The sequence below is a fragment of the Neopelma chrysocephalum genome, unplaced genomic scaffold (genome assembly GCF_003984885.1).
Source record: "Neopelma chrysocephalum unplaced genomic scaffold, ASM398488v2 Primary Assembly neopelma1_70, whole genome shotgun sequence".
Lineage (NCBI taxonomy): Eukaryota > Metazoa > Chordata > Aves > Passeriformes > Pipridae > Neopelma > Neopelma chrysocephalum.
In genome coordinates, this window is record NW_020897730.1 from 4,048,353 (window position 1) to 4,067,649 (window position 19,297).

The 19,297-nt window shown below is 40.9% G+C and overlaps 1 protein-coding gene across 1 annotated transcript; it reads right to left on the minus strand.

Annotated features, from left to right (window-relative positions):
• Positions 1 to 9,569: 9,569 nt before the first annotated feature.
• Positions 9,570 to 12,840, minus strand: CCL20 (C-C motif chemokine ligand 20). The gene is made up of 5 exons (XM_027686265.1): positions 12,478 to 12,840; positions 11,516 to 11,805; positions 11,175 to 11,289; positions 10,339 to 10,416; positions 9,570 to 10,071 (listed from the first exon to the last, which is right to left on the minus strand). Exons 2-5 carry the CDS (start codon positions 11,595 to 11,597, stop codon positions 10,044 to 10,046), a joined length of 303 nt encoding a protein of 100 aa, XP_027542066.1. The 5' UTR covers positions 11,598 to 11,805; positions 12,478 to 12,840; the 3' UTR covers positions 9,570 to 10,043.
• Between the last annotated feature and the right edge of the window lie 6,457 nt (positions 12,841 to 19,297).

Below are 19,297 nucleotides of genomic sequence, written 5' to 3' on the forward strand. Positions count from 1 at the left end.
CACACCACCACGTTCACCACTGAGCCGTGTCCCCAAGTGTCACCGCCACACACCTTTTGAACACTTCCAGGGATGGCGATTCCACCAATTCCCTGGGCTGTCTGTTCCAATGCCTCACCACACTTTCTGTGAAGAAATTTTTCTTAATATCCGATGTAAACTTCCCCTGGCACAACTTGAGGCCATTTCCTTGTCCTGTCACTTGTTACCTGGGAGAAGAGACCGACCACCCCCAGCTACAACCTCCTTTCAGGTAACTGTGGAGAGTGGTTTGGTCTCTCCTGAGCCTCCTTTTCTCTCTTGACCAAACTCCCCCAGCTCCCTCAGCTGCTCCTCATCACACTTGTGCTACGGATGCTTCCCCAGCTCCATTGCCCTTCTCTGGACAAGCATTTCATCAAAGACAGAAGAAAAAATGTAATTTAAAAGGGATAGCCAACATAGAATCATTAAAAGATAATGGTAGAGCTAAAAATTTGAGTCAAGCTATATGCTGAAATGACAGTAGAGCATCAATAGGGGGAAGCAGTAAACACATTTTCATTTAACCAGTCTCACAACCTGCATTGTTGACAATGGATCAATAGAAGACAGTCCCACTCAGTGTTTAAAAATACATGACTTTTCCGAAAACACCCTTATGGCTCCCTACAGCTTCACTTTGAAGACAGTCCTTTGGTTTTTGAAAGCCAGGAAGTAAAATACAATGGCCAATTCCAGACTGACTTCAGGACACAATGGGGGGACAAAGTGGTCTCCGAGCTTTTCATTCCTATTTGTTTGTTTAAATCTTTTATCTTGTTTGTATGTGGAAAGTCTTGAGGCAGATAAGGAGTGTTTTTATTGAAAATAATCCAACAACTTTTATAACTGAATTAACTTACTTGGACCAAGCTTATTCAAAAATAACTCTTTAAACAACCCCAAGTCTTGAAGGTCTCCAGTTTCTTAACAGTTTTTTGTTTTTGTTTACCATGATATGTATCCACACAGGTTATAACTTCAGAATATAAATATTTTTCTGTCATTTTAACTTAAATGATGTGAAAACAAACATGGCATGGATACTGCTTCCTACATTAACTTAGTTTGTTCATCATAAACACGGATTCATGCAGCCTTTCTGGTACCTTCAGCATTACTTAGCACCTACTGCAAGTGCTACATTTAATTTTTTTTGGTCAAATTTAAAGGTTTAATACATTTCTAGAACATAAGTGAAGAGTATCTGCAGTTCCACTATAACTCACATATTAAACATCTCTTCAATTCTGTACTCCAAGATTGAGTTTGCATCATTGAATCAATTATTGTGCTATTCTTGAGCAATCATTTTTTCAAGGTTTTCAATATCTTATACCAACAAGCTTTTTTGTTTGTTTGTTTTTTCATGAAACACAAAAGGAAATGCAGCTCCAGTCAAAACAGGGTAGTGGAAAGACTCCAAAGCTCCATGATGTCAGTACCTGTTGATTCAGCACCTTCTCCCCTCACTTTCTTGAAGTAAATCTCCATCTGAACACGGACACCTCACAGTTTGTCGTCACCTGGGATTAAGATGCAATAATGACACTCAAAGATAATAAGTCAAATCAGGCCTCAGCTTTCACCTCCTTTCCTTGCTTCTGTAAGCAGAAGATTACAGAGCAGTGGAGTCACCACAGAAGCCAATTGCTCTAAGCTCTGTGCCTGCTGTGCAGGGTGACCCAAAGAGGCACTGCTCAAATGTCCTTGTTTGCTCCATTCCTGTGCAGTAACCAGAACAAATTGCTGACCACCTGGGTGGGGGACGAGGGGCTAACACTGTGCTGAGACAAAGCTTTTCCCAGAGAGCTACCCAGGGCAGGCCTGGGTGCAAAATACATTTATAGTGACTAACAGTGTGTCTTTATGACAAATCAGAACCAGAGCTGTAGCACAGGTTGGATTACCTGAGGAGCCTTTAGGCAGAAAAGGTAAAACTGTGGTGAAGGAGTGAAGAGCAGGACTTACTATTTGAAGCCTAGTCAAGGAGGGATTCTGATGATACAGCAGACTGAGCAGGTGTCCATACCATTAAACCTTGATTGTTAAGCAGAAATACAACTATTTTTCAAGTTCATGGAAATGAGCAACTAGTGTATGCTTTTAGATGGAAAATTTAGATGCAAAAATGTTGCCCTAATATTGTTTTAATATCTCAAGACTGCACACAAATATCTGAGTTGTGAAAGGCCTGCTTTAAAGAATGCACACTGTAGGGAGTTAAAAGATATCTAAACTGGAAAGAAAAATTAGGTGCTGAGACATACATCCAGGATGAAATAATCAGCTTTTATGTACAGAGATGAAAAGCATTGGTCATATCAGCCTGGAAGGATAACTTCTATATCAGTTGCTCCCTGTGCATTTTTGCTTACGTCAGCTGCTTCCAGGAGTGGCAGAAAGTTGAGGTACTATAAACCTGATCAGTCTATATTCAAGAGCCTTTGAAAGACTGCAATATACCCTTATCTACAGTGCTGGAGACAACTAGGTCAGACAATGTGAAGCAAAATCAATGCAGTTACAACGAAGAGCTTCCTTGAGTTCTTCCTGTTTTGACAATCTTTTCTTGAGTTAATGTACCATCCTAAGGATAACAAGAAGCAAGTGTTTCTGACTCAAACACACTCGCAGAGAAGAGTGGGTTTTAAGCTTCTTGATTGAAAGTTGTATCATGACCCACTTGCTCTGAAGTAGGTCAGTCTGTGGTGTGCTGAACCCAATCAGAAAGGTCAGCCCAAGAGTAGTCTGAGTTAAGGGAAAGATGTAGAAAGCCACTTCCTATTTCTGTTATGTCAGTATTGGGTGCAGTGAATTTTTACTAAGGGGAGTTTTTGTGTGCTGTCCTTTCTCATGATTGTCAGGTCTGTCAAATGCAGAAGGACTGTGCTCTGATAGTTCCTTGTTCCTGCTTGGTGAATTAAATGGGTTTACATAATGTTTTTTCAAGGTTGTTTTATTCTGGCATAGATAACTTGCTTCCTCTTGCCCAAGCAGACTCTTCTACATGCATACACTTCTCTGTGCATTGCTAGAGCTCCTTCTCACTTCTGCTCTGTTATTTCCAGTACTAATCGTTACTGCACAGCCATGAAAAATGTTAAAACTCTATTACTTGTATAAGGAACATGATCTTCTGGGATTTTGATGTTTGGTAGGTAAAAGCTATTCTAGGAGAAAGAAATTACGGTGTGTTATAGAATAGACAAAATGTTCTCTTTCCCAAAGGTTGTTTTCAATCTCTGTATGCCTGTTTTCATCAATTTAAAAATCTCAAATTAAAAAAAAAAATTACTAGTTGCAATTCACCAAGAAAGTGTGTCACCTACAAGTTTCTTTTCACAGAAGTTGGATGTGCTGTTCACCCACAGTGAGATAATAATGAGTATCAAAAAGGAACAGTCTCTTCTTTGCTCTTTTCTTCTGTCTTCCATCACTGACAAATTGCTTGCATATCCCATGCAGTCAGGCAGTTCCATACATCCTTACTTGTTTCAGTCAAATTTTCACTTAGCTGAAACAAGTTTTTCCTTGCTGTCCACTTTTCAAGGGAGAGCTTTTCTCTTTAACCTTGCAAAGCTGATGAGTTTACCTGACAACAAAAAAACCTCAACACAAAAAACCCAGTAAGAGATACTTATTTTGCAATTTAAGAGAAGACCTCAGAAAGCCTTTAACCTTTCTTTCCATGGCCCAGACTGTGGGGGGCTGAAGACCTTTTGGTTAAGTAGAGGTCTGCATCATCCAGTCAAGACAAGGCAAAGCTGATGGTGTGGGGTAATTACGTGAGTATTCTGCGGTCACATTGTCTGAGCTGCAAGATAAAAGCCAGGGAGTTTTCTAGATGCACCTAGTGAGAAAAATAGAGCAGCTCTTCTACATCTACATAATATAGAATTGGGTCAAACCATGAGCCAAGAGAAGCAAAAACTCCTGACAAATAACAGGATTTCTAGTGAGTGTACAGTAGCATTGAAAAAGATGAGTAGGGAAAGCCACTTCGTTTTCAAAAAACACAGCTCCACTAAAGTAGAAGTATGTTCATCTCACCGTTGTTTTTAATTAAAAAAAAACCAAAACAAAGTAACTCTTTTGTGATTTTATGTTTAATTCTATAATGCAAAAAATTATTAAACATTTCACATAAACCATTACGTTTTCTGCATATCAGTTTCATGGCCAGATTGGATGGGGTGGGATAGGGCTTTGAGCAACCCATTCTAACGGAAGGTGTCCCTGCCCATGGCAGGAGGTTGAAACTGGATGATCTTGAAGTCCCTCCCACCTGAAACCATTCTGTGATTCTGTATGCCTTCACTAAGTGTGGTAATCCTATTACATTGTCTTGTTTTCTAAGTTTCTTTACCATCATTTCAATGTACTTCATATGGATGTGTGAAACAAGATGAGTGTATATCATTCATTAAATGTAATAAGCAATAATATGGCACTACCCACTTTCAAATTAATGAAACCTTTTTGCCTACTCCCATACCAAATTGGAGGATGCTATAGAGTGAGCAACTCTGGGATTTGCAATATATGATATATCTTTGAGATTTGCATCATCTCTGAAAGACATTTTCACCATTTACTCTGAGTCATAACAACATGAAACATTCAGATGCTCATGGGAACACAATCATCTTTTTGAACCAGCTCTATTAAATGTACATTTGAAAAAAACAAATCACTGTAGTAGGACATATAGCTAAAATATTATTTTTCAAATATGCATGGCAAACTTTTACATGAACATTTTGATTTATATTCCCTAAATACAGCTGTATAACACAGCTTATTCATACATGAGATACTGCCACATTTGGAAGTTGCTCTACAGCTTGATTTATCTGCCATGTTAAATCTATCAAATTCCCATTTTTCTACCTTGTAAGTTTATTGTGTTATCAGCAGCTTTGTTCCTGACCAATAATGCTGTAAGGATATTAAATTACTAGTTTAATCTTGACACTCTAATTGACAGTTTCACTGCAAATTGAACCACTCACTTGAACCCATCTCACTGGCACAACTCAAATTAGATGGCTTGATCAGTCAGTGCATAGCACCTGCTGTTCCCCCCAGGTATGAGTCTGTAGCTCCTAACAGATTGCAATGTTTCTCTGCCCTTGGTACCTTTGGATGCCATCTGCTGTCACCTCAATAGTTGTGTATATGAATTCTTGGTACAGAGTTTATTCTCTTGCAAGCCACGCTCAGAACAACATGTTTTGACTAAATTTTGTCATCCAAAAGCTATAGGAAGAGTCAAGTACTTGTTGTACTAGGCCATCCTACACATAACATTTTTGCCTACACATAAATGTTCTGCCTTTCTTTGCTTATGGGCATGTTGCTAGGAAACAAGACAGTTACAGCTTGAATCACAAGTGTACCGAGATTTTGGCTAAGAAATTAGAAATGCTTTGTGCACTGTTTTGTACACTTTGGTATATGGCTTCACTAATCATGGTACCCCAACTTGACTATTTCAATGTTTCATGTTTCCTAAGCTACTTTATCCTGTAGCTGTCTGTCACATGGATCTTGTCATTCAGGCTTTCTCACCAGGAATCCCAAGTGCTGGGCCACACTGTTCCCATTTCCAGAAGTTGGTTTTTCTCTCTCCCTCATTCTTACTGTGAGAATGTCTTACCAAATACTAACAGAAGAGAATATCTGATATCTTATTACAGCTACCTCTGTGTGTCTTCTCATTCACTGTGGCACAGGAAAGAGCTAATGCTGGCCTGAACACACTAAATCTTCTCTAAAGGCTGTGAGCCATTACATCCATCTCCAGCAGTAAAGTTAGGGTGCAGCAAAATTTCAGGAACATGGAAATGTAGGTGCAGGTGCTTACAAATAAAATTGTTACTTTATTTTGGGGGTATAACTGAAGCCATAGAAACAAAACTACAGAATGCTGTTTTAATAAGAAGAATTAACAATAGTACTTTAGTCTCTACTTTCCCTGTGACATATTTCTGTTTTAACCATACAGTATTCTAAATTTCATCTGCTGCTTTTACATTTAATATGTATTTTTGATTGCATAATCTTTGAATAATGCTTTAAATTCAAGGAAGCTAGAAGACTATTAAACAAGTGCCTGGATTCATTTACATGAGCTACTATGGTTAATGTATGATAGCAGCCACAAGACTGCACCTATTGTATACTGTGTTTAAACGTTCTAACACCAGCAGCTCTAGGAGAGCTTTGGCTGGAAGCTATCTGCAGTTGGAAATTCAGAAGGAAGAAACACAGCAATTGAAAAGCCTTTACAGAGTTAGGACTGCAACACTGCACAGTTAAGGCCGACACCTCCCAGAACAGAACAACCACGACATCATGGGAACACAGATCATAGTTTTCATTTATGTACAGTCATACAACTATAATTGCATAGTAAACTTAGCATGAACAATGCACTGGATTTAGTCTGGTGATAAAAGCTTCTTTTATGATTCATATTTTGGCATAGAATGTTGCCTGTAGCCTGGTATTTGGAACAAGACTACCAGGGTGTAACACATATTGACTCAGCATACAGAAGGCTTGTTACAATTGATCCATCTGTATTGGTTTGATGTTTATCCAGCTGGATGGATGCCATTAGAATCAAGTGACAGTGTCACAAGCTTAAAGCCCTTCTTGGTTCATGAGTTCTCTGATTCAATTCTCAGCAAAATTACAGAATGATGCATTCCAAATCATCAGGAGTGAAGTCAGGCTACATATGGGCTCATTGGTGTTGGTGATTGAAAATAACTGACCAATTATCAACATCCCTAGGAGCTAAAAGTGCCATTGACACTAAGCACACCCAGTAGTGCTTGGGTTTCAGATATACTTGAAAACATGCACACTGCAGGACAAGGGTCTTCACCCATTTGTCTCTTGGATTTGCAGGTGCTTTACAACCCCACTTTGTGTGGAAGGTGGAAAAAATAGATGAGGAACAAAAAACCAGCCTTCAACTGATAGCTAGAAGCTACAAATAACTTCTTAGTACTTGCCTAGCAGGTGAAATGTGTCAGGTTTTATATTTTTCCAGCAAAATTAAATCAGCAGAAGATTTGCTATTCCTTACAAAAATCAGTTTCCACGCATAGTTATTTTGTTGCTTTGTGCAGGGGTGGGATTAAAAAAAATAAGAAATTAGTAAATCTAATTATGATTCTTATGTAAACAGAAAGTATTCTGTCAAAGATCCTAACAAAACAAAACATTGCAGTGTCTTGACTGGGACTGGTGTGAGATTGCTTTGTGGAAGGAAAAAAAGAAATTAAAAAAGAAGCAAAAACATAATTATTTTTTTAAAACCCACCAAAAATAAACAAACAAACAAAAAGCACACAGAAAGAATATGCACAAATAGAATTCAATAGTAATACTCCAGCTGGCACAAGAATCACTGAGGACTGGCCTCAGTACAGCAGAAGCAGGAGACTTTGAAGTATGAAGTTGTGCTGAAGGGAAGTTGAAGGGAAAGCTCTTACACCCACTTCCCAAGTGATATCCAAGCTGCAATAAAAAGCCTCAGCATTTTGCAAGAAAAAATAATTTGGTTTTTGAAAAATTATGTAAATTGAAGTGCAAAAGTCCCCAAATTACCATTGTCATCTAGTACTGCATCTCAAATTATTCAACAAAATTGCACATGCTGAATTAGAAGCTGAAGGCCAAAAATAGAGAGGCAAAAGAAACTCACCTACATAGATGCAAAACAGTCCCACCAAAGTAATTGGGATTCAAGTTTTCCTAGAAATGGTCATGATTTACAGAGCTGTCAGAACTTTTAACTGAGCACTTAAAGTTACTTACAAAAATGTGCCTCTGATCTGATGATTTTGGAAATGCAGCACTTGCTTATACCTGTTTGTATCCTCAGGAATTAATGGAGGGACATGTTATTTTTACACAGACTTTTGTACCAGTAGCATAACAACCTTATCCATTTCTGATACTAAGCATAGAAAGAAATATGTTCTTTTTTTTTTTCAAAAGAGGTTGGATATAAAAAAAGTTCAACCAGAATAAAAGGAACTAAAAAGATATCCCACAAGTCATAGCTCTATGGATGAAGCATGTAGAGTTTTGTAACAATGCAACCATGGATGACCAGAGGAAGGACAAGTTACAGAAGCAATACAAAACTTTTAACAGGCCCAACTAGGGAGTAAAGAGCCACCCACAGAATTTCCCACATTTGTCTTCACTTTCTTATTTTGCTCCCCTGCTTTGAATTCACTGGCTTGGTCTCTAGGCTTTTCTGCACCAAGTTCGTTACAGCTCTGGTTCCTAACATCTCCAGCAATGCTCACCTGTTCCCAGGGTAGGCTTGGGGAACTTCACCTTCTGACACTTTTAACACAGATCCATTAGTCTTGTCTGTACCATTTTGTTGGTAGCTGATTTAGCCTACAAACTCTCTGATCCCAAACAGGAACCCACACCAGTTCTAGAAGATATGGGGGAAAAGTTAGGGAACATGCTGGGTAATAGCTCCTCCCTGGAAAACTAATAGCTTCTCACCTGATATCCTCAATATCAGGGACATGGAACCCACCTGCTGGCAATTAAAGCTAAATTATCTTGCTCCTTCAGAGCTTCACTCACAGAGAACTGACAGTTCCCAGGTTGGCAGAGTGACAAGCAGATTGTTTAAGTCCTAGCAGGTTTTGAAACCAGAACATAACAGCCTTCCACTCACGACCACCATTTTAAAAACCTGATTCACGTCAGCTCCTCTCTCAAGGGCACCAAAATATATTCTATTTAAGTTTAAATTAAAATTAATGCTTGTATCTCTATGACTAAAAGGTACCAAGCCAAGGTGTGAATTTATCCATAAGACTCCAATACTGACACTGAGAGGACTACACAGCCTACATGGTCACATCCCTGAATTTCATGTTGGCCATGTAATAATATGTAAAAAGCTGAGCAGCCTTCCCCATTCAACCTGCACCCATCTCCTACCTTCCATGAAGTCTCATTACTTTTGTCAGGCATCACTGACCTCCATCAAGAGATCCTGCACCAAGAAAACCTCATTATGATAGAAGCCATAGGATACCATAGGAAACATAAAAAGGGCAGAAAAGCACTGCAAATTTCTCCTCTAGAGATAGTCCTTTAAGTTGAGAGCAGACTGTTACCATAATCAGTCCTCCTCAGGCTAGAAGCTTGCCCAGTGACAGTATGTGTAAGGTTCCTCCTCAATAAATAGAGAAACGTGTAAAAGAAAGTCTCTCAAGTCCAATTAAAATCAAACTGAGCTAAGAACAGGTCTTCATGTTAAGCAAAAGCTTGATTTATAGCAGTTGTCTGGGGGTAGGGAAGCAATTACATCCTGTGGAGGTCATAGCTACCCCTAGGGCAAACAAAGTGAGCAAGGTGGAAAGTGCCTTTAACAGGTGTCAACACACTTGTGTAATTGTTTCAGCTGGAGGCGCATAAGCAGAGGGATTCATTTCAAAGGGAAGTCACGTGTTTTAATTAAAAAATAAACATATCACACAGAGGGTGCCAATTTTAACATTTATTTTTTTTAAACTCCAATTTCCATGTTTTTTTTTCCACAGGCAGACTTTCTTTAACAATAGTTCAAGAAGTATTATAATGCTAACTACAGCTAAAAGGAAACATTTTGGCACAAGACAGTAATAAAATAAATAGAATAAATAAGCCACTTTACACATGTGGAACAAAACAAAAACAACATGCAATAAACTTAATACTCTGTACAACAGCTTAAGGCAGCCTTTACTAAATAATATCATGCCATATTAGTTCACATATTAGTAAAAATAGAAACTGTAACAAAATGCTTAATTCAAGCAAACCGGAGATGCAATATGAATCAACTGGAGAAGTTCCACAGTTCCAAAGAAGCCTGAGTTGGAGGTGAGCAAGCACACAACAGTGTACAAGACAATCTCAACCAAGAGGTTGAACCTGGTGATTCTTCAGCCACGTCTGTGTTTATTTCCTAGCTGGAAACCATATCAGACTGACATCTTCTTGAGCTTATGGCTGTTGAAAAAAAGAGAGAACACACATAAATAAAGACCTCAGCCACAGGTCAGTTATAGGTTTCTTCTCTGAGAGAACAGTTCAGGTAGAGAAAGGGACATGTGACATGACTGTCCCAGAGAAGACTCTAAAAAGGAGTAGCCAATTCTAACAGGAGATAGAAAGACAAATGTGTTCACCAACGCCATCAGGAGATGTGAGAAACAAGCTTTCATACATGCCCTGTTTTCAATCAGCCTGTCATTATTTAGATGTTTAGATTTCTACCTGAGGAAAAGAAGATGCTTCTTCACCCAGCCTTCATTAGGATTTACACAGGCCTTCAGCCCACTGTTGGTGTGGAAACTGGAAAAGAAATAATGATAAAGAAATCAGTAAATAATTAGAAATCCCTGCTAGTAAATACTGCGAAGATGCATTTTGTCAAAAAAAGTGTCATAGTTGCTCTGTATAATGAACAATAACAAGTGCTTTTTAAATGCCTTTTAGATATGGGATAATTCAAACTCCTCCAATATTATATGAACATAAAGAAACACCTAATGAAATTTAAATGTAATAGCTGCTTCAGTCTCAGAGATCATTGTTTGCACCATAAAGTTGTGTTCAATTTATTTGATCCATTGAGACAAAGACCTTTGCTGGATACCAGAAATAATTTCTGAGATTCTGAGTTGCTGTCAAACTAAGGTGACAGATCAACATCTAGGAGGGGCAAAACCTTGTGGAAAAGGAATTCCGATCCCTGTGAATTAAGAGAACTCTTGTCACTTGTGTGTCTGCTAACAGGTCTTGGCAAGGGAACACCTTGTGTTGGCTAGAGTGGCCCTCAGCTGGAAACGAAGCACGTCTTTGTTTGCACAGCTGATTCCTAAACAGTCAGGAATTTATTATTTACATTGTATGGCTGTCCCATGAGTTAATAATCCCTGTCAACTAGAGGTTGTGTGTTTTGTTTACAGCTATTATATACAATTTATTTAGTTAATTTAGCTTTTTGAAAAAGCAAGAAAAATTATTCATATAATTGTTCCTGCCCAAACAGACATCCTAAGGTTAATACGTATCAGAAAAACTGGGGGATGTTCTGAAAAGTAACTTACATGATTGCAGGGATATCGCAGACTTCACTGGAGAGCTGTTCAGTGTAACCCTTCAGGGCCCACCGAGGCAGACGCACTTTGGTGTAAGACAGGCAGCAATCATGATTGTTGTGTGCTGGAATGAAGGAAAACAGCAAAGTAAATAAAACCCATTTGGCTCATGCTGCTGTGATGTCTGAGTACTCGCTGTACCCAGCTATCCAGCTCCCTCTTGACAGAAGAGGAGGATGAGGCAGCATACTTTGCTGAAACCATTCCCCCCCACCTCACCCTCCTCCTACTGCCAACTGCGAGCAGCACCAAGAGCCGCTTCCAGGGACAGAACGCCAGAGTTCACTCACCTTCGGAGGTGCCACACAGAAGCAGCACCAGGAGCCCCATCAGGGAGACCAGGACCATGCTCTTGCTGCTAAAGCCAGCCATTCCCAGTCCACACACACAGCTGTGCTCCAGTGAGTGCTCGGCTGCTGCCTGCCTGTTCTGCCAGCCCTGCCTCACCTCCACCTGCTTATAAAGGGGTGGCAGGAGCCACGGGAATTCACACGCGGGCGGGTTCCACTGTCATCAGTGCCGGGTTTCCCCACGGCAAATTCCATCGTGCCTGATTTGGCCCCAGCACACCTTCCTGGTACTACAACCGGAGATAAGAGTGTAACAGTGTGCTTGGGGAACATTTTTTTTTTTTAAGTAGCTTAATAGATTCAGTCTAAAAGAAAAGGAAATCGACTGTGAGGTAATGGTTCTGTGGGTGAAGGACGTGTACCTTTAGGGGTTGGAGTGTGGGTTGTGAAATGAGGAAAGTCAAATGTAGGTAACTCTCTATGTTACCTACAGAAACTGTGGGTCTGCTGTGTTCTAGTTTAATAAACCCAGCCTGGGGGCTGATGGAGGTGGGCTGACCCAGCCAGATTCATTTCAGTATGGTGTGCTCACAGGAGCTGGGTCACTAGCTGTGATGATACCAAAGCACTACATTAATATTTGCTGGTTGGCTGACACAGTAACATCAGGCTTTGCAGATTACCGCTTTCTGAAATCTAGATTGTAGTATTGGCAAGGACATGTGAGCAATATTGAGTGTTCATGGAAATAGGTTTCTTCAGCTTCCTATACCATGTATTTGCTGTCATCAGTTTCAGCTCATTTATTACACATCTGAACTATTTCATTTAAAATAGACCAAGCTTAAAAGCAACCTGAGATAGGGCCTGTATTTTCCACCGAATCTGTGCTGTCCAGAATGCATTAATGCTGCTTCATAAACAAGAGCTGTAGCTTGTTGCTTTCCCATCCCAAACCGTACCTGAGTACTGTGACTCCTGAACATTCAACAAAAACACGGAATCTTACAATTGCCTCACATGGCTCTGGAGAAACCACCGGGGAGAGGCTCTGTCATCACTGCAAGCACACTGTTTGAGCTGCCGCTGAAGGACGGTACTTTCCCGTGCTGTTTAGGGATCTGTGTGAAAATAATGGGTTGGCTGCAGGCCATGTCCCGGTCGGCCAGTGTACACAGGAGCTGCTACCAGCTCCAGCTGCTTATAGAGTAACCTGAGCTGTAAGTGGCTTCTCTTGAAGCAGAGCTCAGGAACACGATCATCCTTCACAGACTGCCAGTAACTCTTTCTAGAACTGTAAACAGCTTGAGCTCTAGAACACATTGTTATTCAGAGAAAACAATTTCTCTATACAATAGCCAGAATTTAGGGAAGCTTATATGGCTGGGGTATACATCAGCAGCCTTGCAGTGTGCAGGGCACTACACATGCTGGAGATGCTTCTCTGGAGAGCCACAGCCTCTGGCCAAAGGGACAAGGGAGGAGGCAACAAAGAACCCATGCCCTGATGTAACTGTTTTATGGATCATAGTGAAATGCCATAAAAATACGTAAAGGTCAGTGCTCTCAGTATGCAGCTATTTCTGTGCTGTTTTGAGGAGTATCTGTCCACAGTAGGCAATGGCTCAAACTACCTTAACTACAATGGTAATACCTGAATTAGGACAGTTTGGCTTGATAGTTTTTTCATTTACACACAGATTTCAAATCTGTTTCACCCATACCCAGCTTGTTTCTTATGCCATTTCCTAGGCCGTGCTGTTGTCTAGATGGAGGTGGCCTTGCATCTCAAGTCTCCCCTGTGACTCTGTAGCTCTATTTCCTCTCCATTCAGTGCTTTTTGGAGAGAATCGTCTTGTCTGAACTTTGACACTGCTACTTAAGCACCAGCAGTTTGGATACCCCAGCAATGACACCACGAAGGCAGTGCTCACCCTGTACTCCTGCCCCCAGGCAGTTTTTGTCACTCCACCAGTGACCGAGGCTGGCATCATGCCTCCTCCTGTGGCAGCTGGACTTGTGCTTATGGTGCTCCTTTTATCTCATGGTTTGTTTGATTTAGGAAATTAGGATAAGGTTAAGATTTAGATTTAGAACAAAAGCCAAGAGGGGGGCCCCAACTTCAGGAGCACTGTCGTTTTGTTTGTACTTCTTGTGTACAAAGTGCCTTCAGTTTATTTGCACAAAGTAATATAAAAAAAATACCCAAAGGGTTTTAATGCAAATGGCTGAAGAAAGGTCTGCTAGTCCTGATATGACACATCACTGTATCTTATCAGTCTTTACCTTTACAATCCCATAATGCAAACAGGGGGCAAAAAAATAGATAGAAACAGAGAGGTGCTTATGTGTTCAAGGGAGGTGATTATTCATTTTTCCTTGGGAACAAGTGGATGGCGACTGTTGCCCACCCTGATCCAACCAGACTTCCAGCCTAGTTTCCCTGTGTTTAGTGTCTTAATACTGCTGCAATTCAAAGGCTGCACGTGGAGGGGTCAGCAAGGGGGCTGCCGGGTCGAGGGAAGCTGTCTTTGCCCTGCCCTGGGGCCTGCAAGGCTGTGCCAGAGTCTCCTCAGAGGGGCACAGCCAAAGCACAAGGGGTATCAGACCCAAGTTGTGAAAAGGAAAATTCCCCTTAGCCACATGGAAACCCCCTTTCTGTGGCCAACAGGTGAAGCACTGGGACAGGCTGGCCAGGAGAGGATGTGAAAGCCTGGTTTGAATACACCTGCAGATACTCATACTTCAGCTCGGTGTGGCCCTTCCCTGAGCATGATCTTAAACTTGGGTTCCTTCCCAAGCCATGATCAAGCCCACATTATTTTTTCTGGGTTTGTCACATTTAACTCTTCTTTTCTTAATTTAGGTTCCCAACTTATTTGTCTTCCTGACTTGACTTTGCTGTAAGCTTCTCCTGCTGTTGCCCCTGCTCAGATTCCCCCACAAACCTTGCTCTCCCTCCCTGATGCTGCATTCACAATAAGACAAAGCACCAAAACACAGATTGACAAAGTGTTCAGCCTCTCCTAGGCTTCCCCTCCTGTTGTTCCAGGGGCCAGAAGGAACAGGGTCAAACCCTCCTGGGTGTATTGATGTCGGGGTTTAGAGATGTAACAAGAACTGATAGTATTTACAGCATAGAAACTACAGATAGCTGAGCCAAGTGATTTAAAGAAGCAATGAGGAGCGGAAGTGAGGCAGCCAGCAAGGCAACACCCAGTTATTTTTTAACCAGGTGCACTGTCTTGAAGACATTCACAAGGCAGTTACTTAAAGAGACCACTGAAGACCCCAGATGAAGACCCTCAGAGACCTTATAAGGACATGCATATATGCTACGAAGTGTTGGGAAATGTCGTGAATATGTAACAGGAATGAGGGGAACGAAAAATGAATACTCATGTACTGATGATACCCAGTGCACCCAGCGCCGATTAAAGGATGCCTGACTTTTAAAGCTCACAAATTGGGTCTTGGAGCTTTAATTCAAGTGCTGTTTTTAGGCAACAGTATTACAAATGATGAGGCAAAGACAGGCTAGGTGCCAGTGCTACAGAGGCATTCAGTTAGAGAGCTATGGAAGGAGAGGAAATGCATCAGGGAAAACTGAGCCTTTTCCATATAATAGTTATATATATATATATATATATATATATAGGGAAACTGACAGTTTTGAGCAGTTTGGGGATGTTAGAGAGGAGAGCTGGGGAGTCAAACTGCTCTCAGACACCACCTGCAAAGCTAGAGCCCCTCTATCTGCACTTTTCCAGGTCACCAGGCTGCTGCATCCAGGTAATATGCTCCTCTCTTTTATCCCAAAGGACCTGCTGAAAGTCTGAAGTGCTGAAGGGACTTAATAGTTCAGCCTTGATAAACACCCCTATACCAGTGGAAAAAAGGGCCATTATTTTGGGGGGATTGGGTTTGAAAATGTAGCCCCACAATGGTAACCTATTTGACCATGCAGCTCCTAAAAAAAACCTACAGATGCAAGGCTTAAAACACACCACTAACTTCTGAAGAGAGAGATAGAGAAGGAATTTTATGATCATTAACTATTTGATTGATAGACTATATCTTATAGTCACTTTATGGGTTTAGGTCTAATATTAAACATGAGAGAGTAAAATAGGAAACCCCAAAACATCTCTTACCTACTTGGATGTTAGACACTGTCTATATCTTTACCTATACCCTACAATGAGAAACATTGACACTTGTTAATTGACTGGCAGTTAACCATAATTTCCATGTTTATTCACCCTCACAAAGAGATGTTGCTTTAATGCATATTACTGCCTTGTCTGAACTGATGAAAATAAAGCATTACAGCAATACAGGAAAAACAGAACTGAATGGGGGAAATTCCCTTCTGTAATTTCCAGTGTTTTAGGACTCCTTTGACAGAGCAAAGGGCATGAGAAGGCACTAGCTGAAAGGATCATGGCCAAATGCAGGGATTTAATCATTGCACAATCCCTGATTATTAAATACATAATAAGAGCCAAGCACAAAAGTTCCACAGGTAACTTGCTCAATATCTCTGGAGCTTTAGAGGCTGTGACGCAATCCGGTGATTTCATGCACTTCAGTGCTTGCGTGACTGACAAAATTGTTATCTGAAGAAAGAAGGAAATTTTCACTAATTATAGCTTGCACTTCCTAGGTGACAGATCTAGAAATACTATAGAATGACATTGCTTTGATGCAATTATGGACATATCATATGCCTGTTGGGAGAAATTAACCTCTCATCTATTGAAAGTCCAGGTTATGAGGAGACTGGTGCACTTGCTGTGAACATCCCAGCACCAAGGGAACACACCTTGGAAAGTGATCTTTCAACACAGAAAGTGATCTTTCAACAAGGAAAGTTACTTAGAAATCCTTTCACGTTTTTCGTCTTGTTTCTCTTTGGCAATCCATCCTACCACTGCTGGTTGCTTGCTGCTAAATACATATAGAAGCTGAGTATCCAGTGTTCTGAGAGCAGATTTCTTTCTAAGTTAACTCTACTCTGTCTACAGCCCTTGGGGTAGCCAACCACCTTTTCACAGAAAGGGACCTATCAAAGCTGAAGACAAAGCCTATAAATAGAAAGAAGGATGAAAAAAATAGTCTTTATTGGATTTGCATGGCAGGGTTTTGGTAGCAGGTGGGCAACAGGGGTGGCTTCTCTGAGAAGCTGCTGGAATCTTCCCCCGTGTCTGACAGGGCCAATGCCATCTGGCTCCAAGGAGGGACTTGTCAATTGACCAGGCTGAGCCCATCAACAACAGTGGCAGCACCTCTGGGAAAATGTATTTAGGACAGGGTAAAAACCTGTGCAAATGCAGATGGATAGAGGAGGGAGGATATGTGAGAGAAAGCACTCTGTAGACCCCAAGGTAGCGCAGAAGGAGGGGCAGGAGGTGCTCCAGGCACTGGAGCTGAGATTCCCCAGTAGTGCATGGTGCAGACCACAGTGAGGTAGCTGTGCCCCTGCAGCCCATGGAGGTCCACAGTGGAGCAGAAATCCACCTGCAGCCCATGGAGGATCCCACACTGGAGCAGGGGGATGCCCAAAGGAGGCTGTGACCTCTTAGGAAGCCCATGCTGAAGCAGGCTCCTGGCAGGACCTGTGGGCCCAAGGAGAGAGAAGCTCATGCTGCAGCAGGGAAAGAGTATGAGGAGTCCTCATGAGGAGGAAGAAGCAGCAGAGTTAATGGGTGATGAACTGACCAAAATCCCCATTCCCATACCCCTGTGCTGCTGGGGGGAGGGGGTAGAGAAAATCAGGAGTAAAGTTAAGCCCAGGAAGAAGGGAATGTGGAGGGAAGGTGCTGTAAGATTTGGTCTTATTTGTCATCCTACTCTGGTTTGATTGGTGATAAATTAAACTGATTTCCCCAAGTTGAGTCTATTTTGTTCTTGTTGGCAATTGGTGAGTGATCTGTCCCTGCCCTTATTTTGACCCTTGAGCGTTTCCTTATATTATCTCTCCTCTGTCCAGCTGAGGAGAGGAGTGATAGAGCGGCTTGGGTGGACACCTGGCATCCAGCCAGTGTCAACTCATCATATAGTTAAAAGAAGAAACAGTGAAAAGCTGCTTGCCAAGCTGAGCTCTAGGTTACATTATATTTGCTTTATTATTCTCTTCCAATTTAAATTTGTATTTGCCTTTAGGCATAATAAACACAAAAATAGAAACATTTTGACTAATACATTTCTGATTATTAAAAAAGTCGAGAAGTGCTGATTTTCTGCATAGCTTCTACAAATGTGAGGAAGAAGGAAAGGAATCACTTGAGATCATACACTATCTCCTGCAAGGGACTGAGACCACCAAGAGTCATTTGCAGACTAAAAGAAACCTACTCACAAAAAGTAGTAATGCGAGTAATTAAGGAATTAATGTAAGTAATTATTGTAATGTAAGGATGTTAAACACATTGCTACTTAATGTAATTAAGTAGTAATGTGTCTAACATTCTGAAATCTTCACCAAAAAAAGCTATCACCAACTTTTCAGCACTAGAGTGGTCATGCAACCACACCGAAACTGAGCCTGAAGCTTCTGGTTCACTGTAGCCCTCACTTCACCACCTCTGCACAGGTCAGTCAGTGCTTCTCCACTGCTGTGGTTTGGCTAAAAGTTTCCCTGAGATGTATAGACCCCAAAGAAGATTTGGGAAAGGAGAATGGCAGAAGTCAAAATCCACAGCCTGAACATCAAAACGTCTTCCAGTAATAGTAAATGAGGGTTTGCATTTTAGAAATATTTAATTCAGAAAGATGAGAAAAAGATACTATTCCTTGGAAATTATGAGATATACATGACATTTTCCAGATCTTGAAAATTAATGGAAAAGAATAAAGGTAGGGAAAAAAAATCTGGGACTTATAATTTTTGTTAAAATGCAGCTTTAGGTGGGCTGAAACTGTTTGTGAATTCAATGGAAACATGGTTTCATATAAAATTAGAAGAGAATAATTTAGAAAATGTGAAGCTGCTTTTTTTCTTGTGTTCTGTGTTTGCTTTCTCAAGTAGACATAAAGCAAATAAAACAAACCTTACAAAGAAAAGAGGAGAAAGAAGAACTAAGTAACATGAAGTGGTAAAGTTTTAGATTTACCAAGAGGACTCATTGACTGAAGGTTTTACTAAGACACACTTGACATATAGAACGTGTTCACTCTGGACTACTTAGCACATGATTAACACAGACAGTGTTTTGTCATACATTACTGGAAGACCAGCTTAAAAATACACAGTGACAACTGCTTTTTTTGGATTGCCAAACAAGCAGCCAAACGAGAATAGCTGTTAGTTTACACTATTGAGTAGCTGTGTTATGAAGCCTGGCAGAGTAGTTGTGGTCACAGGCCTTCTCAAGACAAATGCTGCAATCACTGCAGCTTCTCAGCACTACACTGTTACATTACAGGGACTTTCCTCTGAGGAGATTTAAACCATAGTTTCCCAAAGCAGCTGGCTTAGACTTCCTTCTGTCCCAGAGTCCTGCCCTTTTCCCAAGGAAAATACACTACCACATCCCTGGGTCCTTCTGTCCTGACTCTTACAGGTTCTTTTGCATAGTAAAATTGAGATAACTGACTTTCTTATCCTCCTACACCCCTTTTCTGGACCTTAGTCCTCACTTCTTGGTTTCTTGCAAGAGACATTTGTGGGCCCTAACAAGGTCAGCCTTTCCCTAGGTCCTGTTAAGGAAACATCTGTCAGGGTAATTTTTCTTCTCTTCCTACAAGGTTCCTCTTGGCTGCTTCAAGCATGACCTTGCT

Excerpts from the sequence above, each read along its gene's own strand:
- CCL20 (XM_027686265.1), bottom strand. The coding sequence starts at position 11,597 with ATGGCTGGCTTTAGCAGCAAGAGCATGGTCCTGGTCTCCCTGATGGGG. Across the intron at positions 10,417-11,174 it reads TGCGATATCCCTGCAATCAT|TTTCCACACCAACAGTGGGC; the intron begins GTAAGTTACTTT and ends TTTCTTTTCCAG. Across the intron at positions 10,072-10,338 it reads AAGCATCTTCTTTTCCTCAG|CCATAAGCTCAAGAAGATGT; the intron begins GTAGAAATCTAA and ends TTTTTTCAACAG.